This window comes from Papilio polytes, unplaced genomic scaffold (genome assembly GCF_000836215.1).
Source record: "Papilio polytes unplaced genomic scaffold, Ppol_1.0 DF824024.1, whole genome shotgun sequence".
Lineage (NCBI taxonomy): Eukaryota > Metazoa > Arthropoda > Insecta > Lepidoptera > Papilionidae > Papilio > Papilio polytes.
This window is the reverse complement of record NW_013525180.1, coordinates 2061364-2085037: the sequence shown is the minus strand read 5'-3', so window position 1 is coordinate 2085037 and position 23674 is coordinate 2061364. Positions and strand designations below refer to the sequence as shown.

Sequence of the window (23674 nt, the reverse complement as noted above, 5' to 3'; positions counted from 1 at the left end):
CAGCCGTTAGCTATACAGCTAGTATTGGCTACCGCATTACAATAACAAGTCTAGACTGATGTTATCTCGGCGGGGCGCAGTGGCGCACCCTCGGGGCACCACCTGTTGGCAGCACTGCACCACTGCAAAACCCCTTAAGCCTTCAGGCTACCATCATCCTGCTACTACTTACACTAAATGAAATCGTTAACATATCAATTTTATAGTACATTGCTTGATTTATACGTATCATCTACATTGAATGAGGAACTAAAAACGCAATGTACTGTAAATGTATTTTTAAAGTAAATTTTCTTGAGTTACTTCTTGGTATAGTAATGTAGGTTTTTATTAAAGCCATTATCGATGGATAATGAACGATGTCCCGCGGCCAGTGACACTTTATGAAGTCGTTCTTCAAGCTAATGAGTTAATAAAGTTGTTCGTGGGAAGTCTTTACACGTGTAGCGCTTTAGTATGCAAGAGAAAACCTTTTTACGGAAATAAAGGCACTTTTTGTTCATAAAAACTTTACAAATTAAAAAGAAATTATATCGAAATTAAAGAAGAAAACAAGAATAAACAAATAATTGCTTACTTTATTGTCTGTTTGATAAATTCTAGAATTACGAAAACGATTTTAACAAATGTTTTAATTACATTAGATCAACAAAAGTAGAAAAAAATAAAAGCTTATGTGTTCTAAGACTGTCTCTACATCTATGGCAAATTTCATCGAGATCCGTTCAGCTGTTTAGACAATAAACTTTTAAAAAAACAACCATCCATCTAAACTGTCCCGTTTATATTATTAAGATTTAACTCATCGATATTTAAGTAAACACTGAGAAGTAATTATTATGTAAGAATTCGATTCCAGAATTAAGTTAAAAAAGTCAATTACCGTGTAAAACTAATAGATATTTTGTGACGGAAATCGTAAAATATGAGGCAATAGCTTCGTATTCTTGATCTTAACAAGCATCGACACAGATAATAATCTCAAAACAATTTCAAACAGTCCATTCGAATTATACACATCCTATTACAAATTCCCCATGAATTAAATACTTTAAAACATTGTTAATTTAGAATCTGGTTTTTAAACGTACACGTGTTAGTTTAAAATTGAATTTTAACATGTACACATAAAGATGAAATTGCTCTAAACAATTTAATTAACAACATTAATCACTCGCGCCTCTGATGCTATAATGACCGGCCGTAATAATTGCAAGATCGTCCAATATCTAATTCAGAGCACGATCCGACGCCCACTAGCTATCCGAAGTAATATATCGTCAACCGCGTCAAGTGTAACTGTACTCGTTTATTTATTCGCTAATCCCTTTCTAGCTAACTCAACACAGTTCTGGAACATTCTATACCTATTTCTTAACCGTCATGTCACTGAAAACGTAAAGTATTACGCAAACTGTTTGGTTATCATTATAGTAAGCCACTAAAATCACATAGAAGTCTGTTCAAGTCATTAAATTTCGATAGACTTACATCCGTATACTGAAACGACATTTAAATACGTAACAGCGTCTTAAATCTTGCTATCTTACTAAAATATTATAAATATGAAAGTTTAGATAAATGGATGTTTGTTAGAGTTTGTAGCCTAAACGGCTGAACGGATTTCGATGAAATTTGGCATAGATGTAGAGGATAATCTGGAAGAACACATAGGCTACTCAGTTTTTTTTAAGCTCGCGCGAACGGAGTCACGGGGAAAAGCTAATGGTTTACAAAATTATAACTTCTACCTAACAAATAAACGCGGTATAAAGTTAAACTTAGGAATAAACTTAGTATAAGCAAAATTTATTGTAACTTACTTATACTCTGATTATTATGTTTAATTTTATACCGCGTTTATTTGTAATGGTGTATATTTAAGATTCGTTCCAGTATTCGGCCCTTACACTTCAATATCTGTACACCAAACATATATCTCCATTTTCTATTACAAAATATTTTTGTACAGATCTTACGCCAGTAAAAACCCACGGTTACAATATTAAATCATACTCAGAGTGCATTAATACATCATTACAAACGTCATAAATATGAAAACAATTCACGCAATCTGACGTATAATTTGCGCAAATTATTGACCGGTTCATGAGCCGTATTGCGCTAAAATAATATCCTTTGCCCACGTGTAACCAGATGTTGCAACACGTAATAACGTGAGATTCGAATGCTTTGAGAAAATTGTCGGTTTCGGCGCAACTATTTGTCATCCAGAGATACTTGAGTCTAGTTGATAAACGTAGTTACGTCTAAAAGTACGTATAAATTAGTTGCGTAACCGAATTCGTACACTTTTAAAGTGTTTAATACAAATTCCTCGTGAGTGTCTTTAGACGCCTTTTGATGAAGGAATCGTTGGGTAGATGAAGTCATAAACAATATCATAATATCTTATCTATGCTTCTATACTTAATATAATAAAGCGTAAACACACACTACTTCGCGGCGCAGGATGTTAGCAATCACAGCATGTTTTTGAATAATACTTTCTTTATTAAAGAGCCATATACTTACGACTATATATTTTCACGCTATTAAACTTAGGGCTTAAATAAATTGAAAAAACCTTCATGTGGGAAAGGGACCATTACTATAAGCAGCAAGGAACCAAGATTGCCATGGTCCGGTAATTGGTATCCAATGTCAAAGCCCTTTGTTGTCATATGTGCATGTCAATTTTAACATTTGCAATTGAGAATTTGACAAATGTAGACTATAAAATAAAGTTTTTATAAATTCATGAGGATAAACCCGCACGGGAACAGTTAGTTTAAATATATAATCTACTTTACACAATATATAAATAATTTTCCTGTCTACCTGTCTATAATTTTCAAGTGTACGCTAATGTAGACATTTGTGTAAAATTCACTAATAAAATGTCACACTAAGACCACACAAAGGGTAAAATTCCCAGAATCGTAATATACTTTATTAACCATGAAATAGTTTGTATTGTGGCCGGCTAATGCAATAGTCAGGGCTGGCTTGTAGTCAAGGTGGCCGGTAGAGGGCGTTGCTGACGTTTAATTCGGTACGCCATTAAGGTGCATGACTTGCTACTGGCTTATACCACTAGTGATGGGACATGGATTATACTAGAAGGACTAACCTAATTTAAAAAAAACCTTCTAGGTTAGACTCTGGGACGTAGAAACGATCGCATTGCATCGGGTTTTGGAGAAGCTTGTTTAAAAGTGTCTATTAAATGTGACTGTATTTATTTTAAGGAAAAAGTCTATAAAGAATTAAGGTATTTTTAGTAGGGTAAGTACTTCTTATTTACTCTATCTAATAATAGGTAATATTTCATTATATAACAAGTAATAGGAAAATATTATTTCAAACCAGTACATCACTACATTTGTACCAAAAAAAACAAGAGCGCGGCCGCCTCCGAGAATTTACTTATTTAACGCCTCTATCCCAATTTAATTCGACGATTACGTGCTTACAAATACAAATCACATTACTAACGAATTATACAAAAATATTTCTTACAACGTTGTAATAAAGCATATTACAACCGTATAAAAATTTGTGTCAAGTTTACCTATCGGTCAGTCGCCTCTCGCGGTCGCTTCCAGCTAATTGATGTTAATAGTTTAATTTTTACGAGGACGCATCTCGAGAAACTGGATACAAGTTGACAAGCGTACGCAGCGTGACGATATGTGTAAAGAATTCCATTTAATAACAATTTAAATGAGCGAAAGAACTACGCATCGTCCGCTGTTACTATTGTTAAGAAGACGGACAACACTAGAACATCGGCATATATGTCCCGTCCCTATCTGACAGCTGTCAATGTCATTAGACGTATTGGAATAGCGCGCCATTCTGGCGGGATCAGTAGCTCCGAGTGTTTTATTTAATTACGTTAATACAATCATAATCATCTCTATTACTATAAAAGATGGACAACTAAAAAGGAGGTTGCGGTTAAAAGAATTAAGCAACCTCTTTCGATAAACTGATGACTATGATGGTTTAACTAAGGTTCCTAAATTTTAGCTTAGATGTCCCTCACTATATAAATATGTTAAATCATGAATTTAAATGTATAATTATTACAATCCTAAATATATAGCTAGTTTATAATTTTAACAGGCATATTTCACCTTTCACTAAGGAAATAATTCAGTAATATTCGAAACAAACTCCTGAGAGGAAACTCGCGTGATCCTAATTAATTGGACGTTAAAATTGAAATATTATAATTTTGAATCACGCTTCGTATACAGCTTTAATTAATTCGTTTGTTATGTAAAGTGTTAAATAATACCATATAATTTTGAATAATAGAACCTTTCTTAGAAAGGAATAGCCTTCTAGATTCGATCTTCCATCTCTTTCATGTAACGAAATGTGACGGAACACGAATATAATTCAATTATTTTCCTAGAAATTTAGCTTCAAAATTTACGCAACCTTTTCTATGAGTGTAAGTTTAAAAATATTTTTAGTAATCCCAACATCGTAGTTATAAAGAAACAAAACCAAGCAATCCATTTACACTATCCATTAAATTAAGTTACAATTTATTCATTTCTATTCTATTGATTATCACACATAAATATTGTGTGAGCGATAACAGTCGCGACGGCGGAAGAATCCTTTATCTAAATCACACGAGAGCCTGCCTCTGCCACTGGTCTATTTACAACCTAACGTAACGACTACGACACGGATTATTTTAAACTGGAATAAAATGTAATAAAGAAATCCGGTGTCTCTGTAATTAGAAGAAATTATGCAGGACCTAAACTAATATTTTACTATAAATATATCTTGATAGGAATGTAAAAACCCTCACGCTACATCTGTTTCTTTTATGAAAACCTCTACTGAAAAAAATAGTACAAAAACTATTTGTCATTTGTAGTCTACTAGCTTTCGCCCGCGACTCCTTCTGTGTGTAATTAAGAAAAACAAAAGTGAATAGACTATGTATTCTTCCACACTATCCTCTCCGGCAAATTTTATCGAAATCCATTCAGCTGTTTAGGCTACAAATCCTAACAAATATCTATCCATCTAAACTTCCGCATTTATAATATTAGTAAGAAGTATGATAATACTGGAAATTAAGGCGATATTTATTTTTAGTGTAATTGTTTTAATAAACCCACGTTATATATTTTCCATTTATCGTTCCCGTGTCGTATGCTTGTAAAACATCATAAGTGCACATAAATCGCGTGTCCTGCCTGCGCTCAGCGGGACACCTCAGCCATGCATCTGTTATAGCTCGGACACTTCAATTCTGAAGAGAAAACACCCATCAATACATATTTATATGGTAATGTTAACGGCTACATATGAGTCTAGTAATTAATATCCGGAGTCGTTTGATTAATGAAATTGTTAATCGAAAATTAGTGACGTAGACAGAAAAACAAGTCACGATCCCATTTTATTCCTTCATTTGTTTCTTTTCATTTCTATCACTCTCTCACTTCTATTCCTATGCCCCAAAAGTGGGGCAGAGTGCGTCCACAGTACGCAGCCAGCTCGCTCTGTTCTGGGCTCTGCGTTGTGTCTGATACCATGACAGCCCGATTGCCTTCAAATGGCAATAGGCAAGTAGGGCACAGTGGGTTACTCACCTTTTTTTATGATTCAAGAAACGAACACATTTCTGTCTATCAATATAAGAAAAATCAAGTGTTACATATTTTGAGTAGATGATGCAATCAGTTGATAATAAATAAGGGACACGTTTTTATAAATTTATGTAAACGAACTTTCGCGTGCGACTCCATGCGCGTGAAAGAAGAAAAAACGAAGGCAAGCCTCTGCATTTTTTCTATACTATCCTCTACATCACATGACAAAATTTATCCATCTAAACTTTTTCAGTTGTAATATTGGTATGATATTATATTATGGGCCTGTGTCACCACTGGCTGATAAAGGCTCAGATAGCTAAAAAATGACGTCAGATAAGGGAATAACCTGTACCCTGTACCCTATGTGTATTTTATTCGTGATTTCTGCCAATGAGCGCTAAAAATATTATTTTGTTGTTTAAATGTGTTAGGTTATCAATTGCTTATGTCAAAATTATATTGTAACAATGTACATTTTATTATTTTGTAATGGATTTTGTAATGGAGAATGAGTTTGTTATGTGTGCCATCTATTTTAAAAGCCACGGAAGATCAGCACATATGCTGAGTGGTTATCACCAATAAATAAATAAATAAATAAATAAAATAAAATCCGATATTTCCATCACATGTTTATCAGACAATTTACAATTTGGTGGGACAGGCCCTAAATGTCGGAGGATAATATAAACACATATTTTTGCATATATATTAATCTACATAATAAACGGTTAAATAACTTTCTTGTCTTTTAATATCGTATAGCTTTGTATTGCCTTAAAATTTTTAATATACTTAATAAGTCGTAAAATTTTAATAATCATTAAAACCATCCCATTACAAAGTTATTCTTTATTACAACTATGCTTATAGCCATAGATAATTCTTAACTTTTTTATAAGCTTATTGCGGTTTTTCGGTCCGTTATTCCGGTCACGCATAACTTAACCATTAAGTTTAAGCTGCAAAGAATGCCTGTCAATGCTTTTGTGTTACCAAATTAAGTGAAGATAAATTTGGATAACTAAGCTGTCTTCCTTGTTATTAGAATAAGAATAATAAATTGATATACGGACAAAGATATTTGAAATATACATAATCAAGCTAAATTATTGTCTTAAATACAAGTGAAGCTTTCCGTATTTATATTTAATACAGTTAACCTCAAAATATTTAGTTTCCACTTAGTATTGACTGAAATGGCTTGAGTTTATTCAGTAGTTACTTCAAAATCATACAAATTTAATTTCAACTGCAATCTATACTATTATAATAAAGCATAAACACACACTTCTTTGTTACCAAAGATGTCAGCAATTACAGCATATTTTCGAATAACTCTTTTTTTATAATAATAAAGAGCCCTACACTTACGTTACGCTAGAGGCTATATATTTTCACGCAGTTAAACTTAGGGGTAAAGGTTTTGGGTAAAAACCCTAATGTGGGAAAGAGACCATAATTTGCTGCCAACATCAAGGAAGCTAGGTTGCCATGGTTTGACATCATGTCATGTCTTTTTGAAATTTGCAATTGATAATTTGTCAGATGTGAACAATAAAATGTTTTTTTTATAATCTCATGCGGATGAAGTCGCATGGGAACAGCTAGTAAATTAATATAGTGAAATAACTATATCTATGATCCCCTTTGTTATGTAAGAACATAATACCATTTTAAACCAAAACATTTCTTATTCAAAAGCGTTGAAATATTTGAATGTCTTCATGCTAACCAGTGCATTTTACTCACAAAATTAATAACGATATAAAACGTCGCTTGTCAGCACCTTTCTGAAGATAATGCTGATCTACTGAACTGCAAAGACCATGCGCCATTCAAGAAATAAATAGAATTAAACGTGAAAGAGGTGGTAAGTGCATAAATCTCCCTGAATACATCTACACAAGTTGAAGTTAAGGAAGAAAGATGGCGTCGCTATCACGTACAGAAAGCATACATTTACATAAGTAACAAAATGCGCAGCGCCGTGTGAATAAACCTTTATGATATTGGACGCGAATTATAAAGATTTCTAGCTGTTCATGCCGTTGAATTCTTTGCGAGTTTCCTTTGAAAGGTAAATTACTAAAGTGGTTTAAACGCTTTGAATGTGCGAAGTATCTAGAATGTTCTGCGATAAACGGTATAGCGTAATTGTATTGCGAGATGTTAGGTGCGTTTGCTAATAATTTTTATCTGTCTATAATGTTCAGCGGGGGCAAATATTAGACGCAATATTTGGCAGTCAACAATCTGTGTGAAAAATAAATTTGCTAAAACAATTGACGATCGATTCACCAACAATTGACGTTTAATTCTAAAGTTATTTTTTTCAATCTATACATATAATAAAATTGGAGTGTCTGTTTGTTATATCAAAAGAAAAATTTCAGATTTCGGGACGATGATGCATTAGCGTTGCTGATAACGAAAATCGCATTTAAAAATTTTGTCTGTCAGTCTGTCTGCAAGCCGCGTTTTCTCCGTGTAATCTCCGAAACGACTGGGCCGATTTCGCCGGACTTTCACTAAAGTGTAGCTGATATAGGCGGGCATATTATAGGCTACGATTTTGTTTAATATGCGTGGACGAAATCGCGGGCAACAGCTAGTCAATAATAAATTATGAAGCGGTGAAGTTTACTGTCTATTGATAGTGAACTATATTGACTGTTACGCAGTAACCAGTTGACATTAAAGCAATAAAACGTGCTTTTAACAAACGAGCGTCTCCCGCGGATGTCAAAACACTGGTACCCCTGTTTTCCCTTCCAAATGCCGAGCATTGTCCGGCGGAGATGGTATCAGGGCCGCCGACACCGCGGCCCGCATATCTACGATATCTATCGCTCTAGTGATCTACGGTCTAGACGAATGCGGGCCCTGGGAATGTGGGATTCAAAACTGCGACTGACGAACTAAAACGTGATTTTACGACCTGCTAACAAAATGAATAAAAACAAGCGAAATTTGAAGCTATTCGCTACATATAAAAGAAAGTCGTGATAGTAACACTATTTACTAATAATATTTTAACTTACTATATTACTATTTTAACTCAAGAACGGCTTTACCGATATGGCTGAATATTGGTGAGGAGATAGCTTAGAGCCAGGAGACGGACATAGGGTACTATTTATTCCGTTTATGGAAGTATGGCTCTGACTCTTGACGTATAGGGTAGTCTGGAAGAACACATAGGCTATTTACTTCTTTTTTTAAATTCCACGCGGGCAGAGTCGCGGGCGAAAGCTAGTTAATTAAAAAGAATAAGTGATCGGGTCATCTATACTCCACACTTTAAGTCAAACGGGCGGATATATGTACATATACTTGTGGAATATTGCAATAAACACAGCATTAAATTAACGCAAACGAAGTCAAGCATTTGCTTGTATAAACACCATTTTCAGAAGCATCGCCGTAACAACGAAAGCATTTCAAATGTACCTCCATCTGTCAGGTGCGTGCAGCCCCTATTTGGCACTCGGTTAGTTCTCGTATCGATGATCGTAAATCCCACTAACGGTCACCGCAATCACTTGTCCGCGGCGCGTGAATTGTCAACTTATTGTTCAAGCGATTATCTGCCCTATTGATTTTGCTTTACAAAATCCATCACGAAGTATTCGTGACTTTAAATTAGCGCTATAGGTTTCATTACAAGTTTATGACTAGCTTTCACCCGCGATTCCGTCCGCGTGGATTTAATAATAATAAAAGTGAGTAGCTTATGTGTTTTTTTCAGACTATCCTCTACGTCTATGCCAAATTTCATCGAGATCCATTCAGTCGATTAGGCTAAAAACTTTAACAAACATTCTGGATGGATCCATCAATCGATCATAACTTTCACATTTATAATATTACTAAAATTTTACTAAAACACAGAGGCATTTAATTTACATAAAAAGTTGCTTAGGATTTCACGTACAAAATCTTTGCTTAAGGTCTTCCTTAATGACTCTGAGTCCTATAGAAAATGTACACAAAACAACTTCCAATAATTGCAATAAGATTAAATTGAACTATAATTTCTGCTTAGCCTCGTTATAAAAGTCGTTAAGGTTATAAAGAAACACGCGGCATATAAATTTAGCAATGTACATATTAATTTGTTTATGGGGTTCAAGATACGCGGATTAATTGGCATAATCAGGGCTGGCACAACATTGAAAATTTACTTAACATACTGCTCTGTACTTTATCATAGTACTTTTAATGCAGAATAGAGTTGTTAATAAACAATATTTGCTATAGAACATCAACATAAAGAAGTTTCCAGTAAAGTAATTTTAATATTAATATCGAGTACATACGTTTAGGGCTGTGAGTAAAGCATTTTAAAATTTCTATTATTCTTAAATTTAAAGAAAAGAAATAATTATCTTTAAAATATTGACAACCCTACATTCTTTCTATGTTATTATTAGCCACTACGTTCTTTTCATGACATGTTAATTACAGTTTTTGGGGCACAGATAAATTTCGTCATTCTTGTGACTCCGACAAACTATTCGCAAAAGATTTAAGCTCACTACAAACGTAGTATATATACTCCAATTCATTAAAATAGAAAAACATTTACGAGCAAATACGTCGTTATAATTATAGGTTAATTTTAAACTTCACTAACCTAATGGTTTGGGGTATGGACTACCGATCTTGCGGTCGAGGGTTTGAATCCCGCCATTCGACTATTGTCGTGAACCATATCCTAGCAGAAGCCTAGAGCTTAGTTGGAATGGTTAAAAGAAATATAAGTAAATTAATAAAAATCTACTAATATTTTTATAAAAAAAAATTAAAACAGATGGAATATCGCGTCTAATTCCGTTCTACATTAAAAAACTAACAAGTATCACATCCACTGACGGAATTCTTTAATTCCATTTTAATAATGCGAAAGTATATTTCTAGTCTGCAATCGACCTAATATATAATGAGGCAACTTTCAAACTATACCACCATAATTAAAAAGGCAGTAAAACTATAATAGTATACAATTTTACAGAACGTGACAAACCAAATATTTACTAGATTACTCAAGAAATGTCTACCAAGTACAATTACTTTACGTACAACTTTTTATCCTCTTCAACGCGATGGGGACATAAACCAGAAAGTGTTATGAATTAATGTGGATGGCTACAAAGAGGAAGGCCAAAGAAATTATTGATAGATTGTGTGAAAGAGGATATGCTTAAGAAGGGAGTGGATTCAGATATGACGGCTAATAGAAATGTATGGAAGAGCAGCACTGTGCCGACCCTCCATAAGGGATAAGGGCAAGTTGATGACAACTTTTTATGCTCTAAAATTAAAGAGTTTCAAATAACTCTATTATAGAGCAGACATGCTAAACATATACAAAATGTCATACTTCTTACTAATATAAATGCGAAGATATGCATGGATGGATGTTTGTATGTACCTTTACTACTAAATTTAACACATATGTAGAACAGTCCGGTAAAAAAAACACAGACGAATTGAGTACCTCCTTTTGGGAAGTCGGTCAAAAAACATACTGCTTACTAAGTTTTTCTTTTTAATTCCGCGCAGACGACATGTGCAAAAGCTAGTTTTATTATAATAGTACCGCATATTACAGTGTAAAACAAATGCTTCAAAATGTATATCAAAACAGACAAGCAAATGGCCGTGGTATTAAGTTTTAGATGTTTTAGTTCGTAGTGTCATATCTATTGATATATTGATTCTATAGGTAAAATAAATTAAAAATCGAATTAAGATAAAACTGCACTTTCCAGCGTTAAAATTAATTTGATATCGAAGTTAATTTTTTAAAGTGAAAAGCGCAGTTTAAAATGTTCTTGTCAACTAATGACGTGTCCAAATACCACCGAAGTAGCGAAGATAACATCCCAATACAATTTACTGAAGAAGCCGGTTATTTTTTTATCTCCGTATTAAAATAACATACATTTAGATATGTTATAAGCAATTTGTTTAATTTTCATATCCATACATTATACAATGGTGCATCAACTAAGAACTTACCACCTTATCATATAACTAGCTGTTCCCGTCCGGCTTCGTCCGCATGCAATTATAAAAACTTTATTTTATTGTTTACAAAATTCAGTCAAAATTACCGTTGTCATAATAACCTTGTTTCCTTAATGTTAATAGTATAATCCCCTTCCCACCTAAAGGTTTTTTTTTTCATTTTACTTACCCACTAAGTATAATGGCGTGAAAATATATAGCCTAAAGCGTGTCGTAAGTGTAGGGCTTTTTATTAAAAAAATAATTTTTCAAAAATATGCTGTAATTGCTGATATCTTAGGCAACAAAGAAATGTGTGTTTACGCTTTATTATAATAGTATAGATTTTAGAAATGAAATACATCAAAAATAAATTACTGGCTTTCGCCCGCGACTTCGTCCGTTTGGATTAAATAAAAAGTAAATAGTCCATGTTCTTACAGACTACCCTTAACATCAATACCAAATGTATATATAGTTATAGAACGCAGTGATTTAGTAAATACATTTATTTTGTAGGTACAATTGGTATCCATTAATTTTTTTAAAAAAGCGGTCCCTTTACTCTGGTCATTTCATTAAAGTAATTAGGTCGTGAAGGTTTTTATTTATAGATATGTTCATTAGAAAAGAACTTTTAATTGATCCGAAATCAATAAATATGTTAATTAATTACTTTTTACTTTCTAATAATTAATGAAAAATATTCTGATTTGTAATTAAAAATTAGGTAGTTAAGATAAAGTGCAGTTTGTAGACGCATAACATTATTCAGATATTTCAGTCTATTGAGCAATAACGTCTTGTTCGTTCCTCTTTCGTTTTTTGGGAAAAATAATAACAATTGACAGTCACGATTGAAATCTTAGGACCTGTCCCACCAAATTGTAAATTGTCTGATAACAATCTAACGTGTAAATGTGATGGAAATATCGGATTTTGTTACCATATCTAACAGTGACGTCATTTATAAGCTATAAAATCCTCTAACAGCCAGTAGTGGGACAGGCCCTTACGATCGTGCGAGTTATTTAATTGCTACAGACTGGTATAGTTAACTGTCGCAGTAGCAGTAACACCGCTGTAATAAGAAATGCTAAGCGTCCAACCTAGGTACCTGTCTGAAAGAGTAATTCATCTGGTCTGTGGCATCCCCACAGATCTACGTAATGCTATTAACTACTAAGAGAGCGCCGTAGAAATCTTTCTGGACGGTAGTCCAGTCAAAACTGGTTGGCATAATCAACCTAAATAATTTTGACACAAAAACCTTGTCGTAATATAATCTTCTATTGACTTTTTTTTTAAATCATATTCTATGCATAAAGTTTTATTCTCTGAGAAAACTGCGAGAGCAACGCCTCTTACCGGATTAGACAAACTCGTTGCAATATAAATTTCTTTTACTAAAGCTCCACTAAAAGACGCGTAGTAGCCATCCATAATGCAATAAGTCAAACGAGCAGTTTTTACTTAAATATTAATCATATTATACTAAAAAACGTAATAATGGATTGTCGATTACAAAATCCATAACCATTTATAAAGTCATAAAACAAAATGTAAAGATAAAATCCACACTTAAAATACAATTACATCTTATAAATAAGTAATAATAAAGCGGGCAATTGACTCTCAAACAGGATATAAACAAGAGAAACAAGACGCTTACATTCGTTTCCTTCATTCCGACATTGCCTTGTAATGTTCAAAGGCGCGATAGGATACGATATTTGTACGACCTGAATTCAATACGATCTGATGTAGACATATGATGTAATAGATTCAATGCCGAATACTGAAACACTAAAGCACATTGTTTCCTTTAGAAACTGACAGACGTTTTTTTATATAATATAAGGTGGCAAACGAGCAAGCGGCCACCTGAATCCACCGAAATAGAAAGTAACCGCTGTCCATAAACATCCGCAATTGCAGACGCGTTGCCTACTCTTAAATGACGGAGGAATAGACGCACATAAAGAGACTATGTCCCCGTCCTATGCGCCTCCTCCACCATCAAATCCACTTTTTCTTTCCATCCTTTCCCCTTAAGAGAAGGTTGGAAAGGGATAGGGACTAAAATTAGGCCTTAGGATGTTCACGGAATTTGGAGTTTAATCGCCTTTTAGGCACTGCTACCTTTTTATATATTTTGGTATTCTAAGACTTCCTTCTTATGATGCCCATTACGCCCATAAATGGTCATATAAAGTAATAGTGTAAATTAGTAATAATAATTAATTATGTTAAAACTAAAAATTATAATTAAATTTAAGTAAATTACAATTTACATTTGGCAATAATCTATGAAGATGTTACAAAATTCCATATATCATCATCATCATCATCATCATCATCATCACCATCATCGTCATCATCAGCCTCTATCTGCCAACTGTAGAATCTCATAGTTTATTGGAATATCATTGTAATCTTACTAATATTATAAATGCGAAAGTTTAGATGGATGGATGTTTGTTAGCGTTTGTAGCCTAAACGGCTGAACGGATCTCCATGAAATTTGGCACAGGTTTAGAGCATAGTCTGGAAGAACTCATAGGGTACTTTTTATCCCGGGAATAGTTACGGTTCCTGTGGGATTCATTGATTTAGTTTTTTAATGTTTACTCGATAATTCTGCAACGGTTCAACATATCCTTTTAAAATTTGCCACAGATATAAAACAAAGTCTGGAGCACAAATGGCATGAGGTAGCTTTTTGTTTGTTTGTTTGTATAGTTCGTATGTTTTCTAATACCAAGCGGACGAAGTCGCGGGCAACAGCTCATGGGACATAAATGTCAATAGAAGGTATAAGAGATTCAAACATTGATTTAAAGTTATTCGTGAAGACTTGAAGACTGTGTAAAAAGCAGAGACATTGATATGGTCGTTTTCATAAATACCACCTCACCCGAAGGTAAACCGCCGCAACACGTAATAATATGTAATTTAATTTTTACGGGCTCACAAGCACTGCGAGGACAAAGGCATCGACAAAAGCTCGTCAACGGACGTCCCTCTCATAACTATATTTGCGAGGAAGTCGTAACAAGTTCAAGCAAAAACAGATCGGCCGTTCCCAGAGAGACGCAGCTGCGGCTAGTGTAACCAGCCTTTAAGGATAATGGAGACTTGAAAATCGAAACTGCTACCTGATTGTATCTAACACCTAAAATAATGCACAGTATAAACGAAGAAAACATTAAAACAATAGAATAATCGTCCAGAAAATAAATAATTATAGCTTTTTTGTCATATCAAAGTGTCTCATTCAAATCGTAATTGATTATTAAGAGCGACTCTTAGTGTATATTTCTTCTTATTTACTTAGATGGCGATCAGATACCGACTTATCAGTTAACATTTTACCATTTTTTCTAATAGAGTTTCGTTAAATGTTCCCATATAACAAAAGCGTTTGTATTGAAATGCGTACTGTCCTAATAAAAGTCTTAGCTGGTCACCCGAGCTGCATTTCTTGCCGATCAGTATTCGGAGCTCGCCTCCGCCTCTTATCTCGCGATTGTCCTCTGACAAATAGTCACGAACATACCTCCATACCTCCGTACCTCTAATGAACGCGCCGAATATTTTTCATCTGTTTAACTTCACGGATTAGTGATGCCTTTTAGACCACAAAAGAAAAACGGAATAAACATAACATATAAATCCTCAGTTGATAGACAGTCCTATCCAATTAATGATAGCGGTAATAGAAAAAATATCTGAAATCACCTCACTATACGTCATTTCCTATATGATTAAATCATTTAAACTTTCGTGAGACATTTTATAATTAATCAATTTACGGCTTACTCACGTCATATTTTTTCCGGTGACGGCACCGACCAGTTTCAGACCCTGCGAGGGTCCTTCTTCAGGGCGAGGGTTAATTATGTATCGCGGTCGCATCCTGCCTCGCACTTCCTATATGACTTAAAAGTTACGGCACCTTAAAACTACCCTCCTGTAAACTTTGATTTTTTTCACTTACGACAGTTTTCGTGGGAGCCATCGAAGTATAAGATTGTTCCAGTAAACTATGTAGCAGCTAAGCTTACAAAATCCAATCTAACGCAGTGTTAATTCTACCAACTGCGAACATGGAATTCGTTTCATCATCAAATCTTTGGGTTCGGTTCCCACTCGCATTCGGTGTTGTGTGGCTCAGTCTTTAACGCTATAAATTAACCGCTATGCTAATTTATAAAAGCTATTTTTATTAGGTGTCGTCGGCTGCGTAACTTTCGATGTTTGATTTTATCTCCCTCTTATCTTTGTAGCGGTAGCTAATTTTAACATTGAATTATTTATCAGCCACCTGTTAATGTTTATCTAAAGGTTAACGTTAATGGACTGTTGCGGTAAGCAAAGATACGGTTTTATTATAAAAATTTAATATATATCCAATGCTTGGTCTTAATATGCATAAAAATACCCGTGTTTGTGCATCCTAAAAAAAAAAAAACTAAAACACACCGCGTGAAATTTTATTCTCTCAAATTGTAAAGGTATGAATTCGAAAACCTATATGAATTTAGTTACATAAATTATATTTTTAACAACATTTAAAAATATTTATTCCGAAAGCATCGCAGGAACATCACTAGCCAGCTTCTCTTTTATAAGATTACAACAACGACACGTGTAGAAGCGGTAATCTTACAAGATTAATCTTAAACGAGTCCCCATGATACAGTGGAAAAAGCCCCTAAACCGCGCCCTCTAGTGGCAGAGGTCACAGATTAAAATTAACAGGTGGCCCTTTAATTTGTTGCTGTCAATCGCACAATCAATATATGAATAAAAAATAATCCGTGGACATGCAATCTCTAATGAAAAGTTGAAAAATTATGTCTCTTTTGAAGTCAAGTGAACCTTTGACGTTGCTATCTTCAATCAATATGTCCGATTTAAATTAGTGTTAACACACAATAAGTCCAGTAGACTGGCTTTAGATTTAAAAAAGAAACTCACACGACCGCGTAACCCTGTGAGTGATCAGAGATTACAAAATTTTACATTCATCAATTTTTAAAAGAATTTATTCGTATTAATAAGAAAATAATAATTTAAAAACTTGTAAATTCAAGATTGAAATAAAACATTAGTTTTCCTATAATTTATTTACATTCAGTACAAAAAGAACACAAGAATATATCTCGGAATTAATTCCTAAACCTTCAAGACTAATTATTCTGAGGACAAAATAAATACAAAACTCCTGACAAATAAGTTTCAAAGGAAATCATAGATCTATCCATGTAACATGTATTTTATATTGAGAAATAATCGATAAGTCGACCAGTTAGTCGCGTCAACGTCGATGTAAATCCGTCACAAACGATCGATAACATTCAAACGGCATACATATGTTACATCTGTCTGTACATTTCATTTTGTTACATTTAGTGAGAGTCAAAATGGCGGGTGTACCATCGCGAATTAAATTATACCACTTACTAAAAAAATTTACGCCATACGACAATATGGCGGGCGTAACTTAATTTCGTTATAATTACGTTCTAGAGAAATACAATTTTTTTTGAGCGAGGTACTAAATAGTACACTTTAGGTATATTTTTTTAGTAAGTGGTATAATTTAATTCGCGATGGTACACCCGCCATTTTGACTCTTACTACATTTATCAAACATGTGAACTAAGATTTTAGAATAGTAAAGATTATTTGCAGCGATATCTTTAGAGCAGACGCACAATCGCACAACTGCTGTGCGATTGTCGATTGTTTCGCAGTTTCAACTTTTTACTTGTGCAACCAAAAATCGAATAATGTGCGCACCACTATATATGCAAGCTTATAGGAAACAAAGCGAAACTAAACAGTTGGCCGATAGTTTACTTTCAGGTGTGCGCACGCTCTAAGCGTTTTAGAAAGATTATTCCCGACATCATACTCGTAGATACCTAATATTTTTTTTTAGACGGTTTTTTCTAGAAAAGTTAAAGAATACATTTGAATTTTAACAGTGGTAGTGCCCGCTTTAACATCTTAGCACGAATGGGCCGGCACGCCCGGTGTAATACCACGACCAGACAGAAGACAGGCGTGAAATGGAACCAATGCCGTGTTTCGTCTGATGAGTGTGGCGACGGAGGCCTAATTTAAGTCCCTTTCTCTTTACCACCATTTTCTTATGGGAGGATTGGAAGGGGAAGTGGATTTGACGATGGAGGAGATGCATAGGAAGAGGAAATATCCTCTTTATGTGCGTCTCCTCCTCCGTCGGATAAGGGTAGGCGACGCATCTGCAATTGCAGATGTCTATGGGCAGCGGTCGCTTCGCCATTTTGGCGGATTCAGGTGGCCGCTTGCTCGTTTGCGATCTTATGTTATAAAAAAAAAGAATATGGGTATCTGTTGAATCGTTTTAGACCAAACATTTACTTAGATGGCAATGTACCATATCTGACGTGTTTGGATTAAGGTGGGAACGAAATTACGTGCTAAAATAAACAGCACATAATTTAGGTTCACCTTAAACGTCCTCTTTTTTAGTAATCTAAATCTATTACATAGTTTTTCGATCAGCGACTGACATGAGTAGTTTCTCGAAGGTTCTTTACACTGAAAAGTAAACATATCGACGTGGAGTTACAGGCAGATAAGCGGGTGGAGGTTATCGGGCGCGGCCGCAATCACACCGACAGCACGACGGCACATCACGGATTCTTGTAAGAGCATCTTCACACGAAACACATTACTCCATATAAAATTAGGAAGTTAACTCAAACGCTATACTTAAAAATATAACTAATTTTGCTATAGTGTTTATTTATAATCTGTAACACTAACATCATTTCATAAATAAAGATTTCATTTCGCAACTATCAACTTCAATCGAAACATCTATACTAGTATTATAAAGAGGAAAGATATATTAAGATATTTAAATATTTGCATGTATTGAACTGTACAGCTCAAAAACCACTGGGCCGATTCCAGGCATTATTTCATTATTAAAAAGCTACGTTATCGCTGAGTAACTTAGGCTATATTATTTACGTGGACGAAGTCGCGAGCAACATCACGTAGATAAGTTTACTAAAAAGTTGGCACTAAAATAAAAAAAATACATAGCAATGTTGCCATTTTCAAATTATAAAGATATAGCTATGTTGGCATATAATTTATTAGTATAATATTATAGCGGCTTTAGTGTGAAGTGCTCGGTCAGCTGGTACTCGCTTGTAAGAGCCATATTTACGAGCTGCCGACTGCAGACGATGTGCGATGGGATTAAGTAAGGTACGCTTCCACTGATACTATTAAAAGGACGTCACGTTAAACTATATTAGAAAAGAAGCAGGTGTAATCTTTTATTTATAGTTCTTCTTTTGTTTCTTGTGCACGCACGATAAAGCATGACTTATTGCCACGTTGCGTCTCATTCAAGCGTGCAAGCGAGAGGGCACTACAACAGCCCATGAATAGAGTAAATCACACATAAAATAATAATTGTTATTATACAACTATACTACACACTACACTCCCCTACGACACTAGTACACTCTACATAATTTTGAAACACAGCACCTGCGGACAAACCAATCATATGGTTTACGCGGGGCCATATTTGTGAATATGTTTAATTGGTGTGTTTGTAAAATTTTCTATAAAAATAGTGATAGAGAGAATACACAAGCTCTTCGTTCGCTTGTAACGTTACAACGTAAAATAATCGCCCGTAAACCGATTTTAGAATCGATAATATTACAAGCTATTATATTTTTTTTTTAATTATTATGCGTATTCATTAAAACGTTATTGCCTAATCTTGTTATCATTTTTTTCATTCTCTTCAAATTAGATAGCAAGATGATTTCATCCACGTCTATAATTGAGACGTAGTGAAAACGTACCTTAAATTCGTCGGTGTGCATCATGTAATGTGCTCGGTGGTGCACAAGCGAGTCATGCGCGAGCCACGGACCGCAGAATTATTGCAATTTCACAACTTTTATCGATTTATATTGAAACGGTATCTTTATTTACTGTCTCACTATCCTTATAGGTAACTATTTTATTTTCAGTAACGACACAACAACTAAAAGGGAAAGAGACATGAAGAAATTTTGTTCCAGATGGATCGATGACGTTCGCAGACGTGATAAAAGTGGGGAATACGGAAAAGGAAGGATGGTATATGGTACTAGACAATTTGCAGTCATGGTTACCTATGAAAAGAAAATATTTATAATTCAGTATGTTTGTTGAAACAATGCTTTTTACTTTTTAATATATAATTTTAATATCAGCAATAAAAGCTTATTTTATTTATCTTCATTATTATCAATCTTGCATAATGTGGTATTTAAAATATTAAAATCAATGTAAAATTTACCACACAAACAAATTTGAATTTCATTTTGAATATTTAGCCCTTCACCAACAAGAACGAAGCGATTCAACCATGCGATCAGGATATCGAAACGAAGCGATACCGCACATCCGCGATGTAGAGATATCGACTCGCAATACACTACCGCACAGATAGCGCCGTGTACCCGTCACCTAAGATTACCTGATACATCGGATTTACATCAACATAGAATACACAATACGATTCCTAAAGCAGATATCATTGGCATTTATTAAATAAATACACTGTTAGGTATTTTATTAATAACGCTAATCACATTAATCTATGACAAATTATTCTTTGATAAAATTGACGAACGATTACTGGCAATAACATTATAAAAGAGTTTAATTTAGAATAAAAAAAAGTATTCATTAATAAAATAGACAATCTAATGTTTTTTTGGACAATCTTACATCTAACTTAATAATAATTAATTCTAAACGCGACATACATCAGTCGGTTTTAATAAAACACTATTGACCAAGAACTTAACCTCCAAACATCTTTGCACATAAAACATTTCAATTCAAACTTCGAATGGCACTTGACAATACTTGAAGCAGTAAACAGTGTCAAAACAGAAAATGCGTGGGAGCTAACAATTTGCGACTCAACACTCAATGAGTTCTTAGAATCCCTCCCACACTTTTGAAGACTTAGATGTTATAATCTCTTAAAATAAATTAACGGAATTACTGCAAGATTATTAAGGTCAGTAAGTTTTTTTATATCATAAACAACAACGTCCTCCTATCTCGTATCAAAATTATTTACGTTTACCATAAACGAAGTTATAAAAGAAATTTTAAAAGTTGAGTTAATACCTACTTAACTTTAGTAATTGTACCACAAACTTTATGTAACATAAACCAATAAAGACAGAGTTTAAAAAACTAAACATAGAAATATACACCTCTATCTAAACTCAACAATGATAACATATTTTTATTTAAAGCAATTTATTCTTCAAACACAATCCCAAGTGGAATATAGAAATAAATCTAACAATCGAACATTAATAATTAAATATCCAAAGATTTATGTATTAATAAAAATCAATAAATTTATCAATTAAAATATATGAAGAGTTCACACCGAACTTCACACTGTTATCGTCCGTCGTAAAGGCGTAGCTACAAAATTGATGCGAATAGATATCTTTTATTACCTTGGGCTTCCACTGTTGTTCATACAATAACCACTAAAACAAAACACCTAACTGACTATACTCCTATAGAAACTCGACGGAAGTATATGTTTTTTTTATAGGAAAAGCGGGCAAACGAGCAAAGGATCGCTTGATCCGACGCCCGTGAACATCCGCAACGCCAAGGGTATTGCCAAGGAAGGGAGGAGTAGCTCTTTTTCTTTAAAAATATGTACGAATCAAATACACCTCACTCATAAACCTTTATGTTATGTTTACGCTTCAGGCGATCTCAATATCGATTTACAAACCATTCTAACTTAGTAAGACAGTGTAAGCCAACGGTTATGTTGCGACACCTACTGTGTTAGACACGTGGGTCGACTAAAACAAACAGAAACATCGTTTATTTATAAACATTCGGCTGTTGATTGGAACGCGTCGACTCTTCTGATAAAGCTCGCCAGTCACTATCATTTACTTGATGTATGAACTCTGTAGCAATAAAGCTAACGATTTCAAAACAGTTTTCAATTTTTCTCCGGGAAGTGTTATTGGAATTATAAGTTTAAATTATACATTAGTGTGTAAGTTATTACTTCTGTCGTCGCAAGCTGAAACTATCTCGTGTTTCATTGAACAAGATTTAAAGAACCTCATTCACTAGACGATCTTTAAGACTTTTTCACACTAGACATAAGATATTAGAATTCCTGACGAATCCCAACATCATTTCTGTTTTGTAAACAAGCGACCACATAATTTTAATTTTTTTTTTCGAAATCCGTGTACAGCTACCTTTATCTGCATCTTATAAAACAGTATATAAAAGTCGATAAGTGCCGTAGACAAATACCGTGATATACGACGGCGTTATCGTTCACACCAGCCCATACATCACCTCCGACACAGACAGACAAACAAGCGGACACCTAACTAATTGTTATAGAGAAATTATTAGAATTTGGAAACCGACGGTTATTTATACACCAGCAGCTGTACCACAGATTATAAATTATATCGTTAAGAACACTTCTTCACTTAATATTTTATCGAAATATACTATATTCTAACTGCCGAAACATCTGTAGAACATGTCTCTTTCATCCCCTTTGGGGAAAAAAGAGATGACAATATTTAACTACATTCGATAGTGGATGGTTTTAAATCTTTATTGATTGATTAATGCATCTAGTTTATGTAATCCTTTAATGGATGATTTATTTTATTACTTTTTATGTTATTAATAATATTTATTAAGAACGAAAAAAAATCAAGCGCCAGCATTAACATATTCTTACATTTTAAAATTGAAATTCGAATTTCGAATGTTAAAAAAATCGAATCAAAGGATTCAGAAATGCGATTTACAAATTCTATTTTTAGTTTTAAATTTTAAATAAAGAATGTATTCTTTTTCTATTCCATTTTTGCTTTTTTTTCGCACACTATTTAATGTTTATTCAAATGTGAATTCGATATAGTCCAGTAGCCTGCGGTTGTAGAACAAACTTGTAATCAAACGATATAATGAATGGGGCCGCTCTGTAAAACAATCGGCTATCTGATACTAAAGGCCACTTCATTAACCTGCCAGTCCATCGCTAGGCTCACCATATAAAAATTACTGAAGTATTTAGATCATTATGAGTACATTTTCTTTCTGTTTACAAGTATGAATTCCACTTTTCACTTTTTAATCTTCTCTTAAGATGCTTTCCATTTTAATGCTTAAAAAATCAATGTAATGTTTTGATGAATATTATACGATCATGCTCGCCTCCAGAAATAGAAAATTACTTACCGTAATCAACAAATTAACCGTACAAAGGAAAATGTATTAAGAAAAATATATAATCTAAAAGTTGTTATTTAAAAGTACCAGGACAACATAAGGAAATAGTCCACAACCTCATCAGCATATGGTGTCCCAACGTAAAGCCGCCTCCAGCTTAATTACCCGACAGTATCGGTTAATTGATCGCCGACAAGTGCTGGGAGCTTATTAATATAACTGTTCACTGCCACACATCGCCTGTTTACCTTTGCTAATGCCGGTTTTACACGAGGGCAGAACAATGACATATCGAGAAGATTAGTACTGTCTTTACGGATGCGTTCCAAAAGTATGCGTTACGTTAAGTTACGTTAAGTATGCGTATAAGGATGCGTTCAAAAAGTAGTTATACTGCATTCTCTTAGCTACAGCTCTGCTTTTAGTGATCTATTTTTTTAAATGTCAAGATGGCAAATGATGGCCACTTGAATACATCGAAATCGCAGATGCATTGCCTGCCCTTATTCGACGGAGGAGATGTACATCACGAGGAAAATTCCCCTTTCTGTTCGTCTCCTCTACCGTCAAATACAAAGTGTAGCTATTACCTTACCCAGGCTACCCATAATTCGTCTCTTAAATCAGAGTGATACTATAATAAACTATAAAACTACAATAATAGTCTCAAACTTAACTTCTCTGGTAGGCCT

General features: G+C 34.1%; 1 protein-coding gene across 1 annotated transcript in view; it reads left to right on the top strand.

Moving 5' to 3' along the window:
- LOC106101164 overlaps positions 1-19927 on the top strand; it is a 123845-nt gene extending 103918 nt beyond the window's left edge. Inside the window, exons 3-4 of the mRNA XM_013280298.1 lie at positions 18826-18923; positions 19709-19927. Of these exons, the coding sequence (XP_013135752.1) occupies positions 18826-18922 (97 nt within the window). The 3' untranslated portion in view covers position 18923; positions 19709-19927. The remainder of the gene's footprint in view (positions 1-18825; positions 18924-19708) is intronic.
- The last annotated feature ends 3747 nt before the right edge of the window (positions 19928-23674 follow it).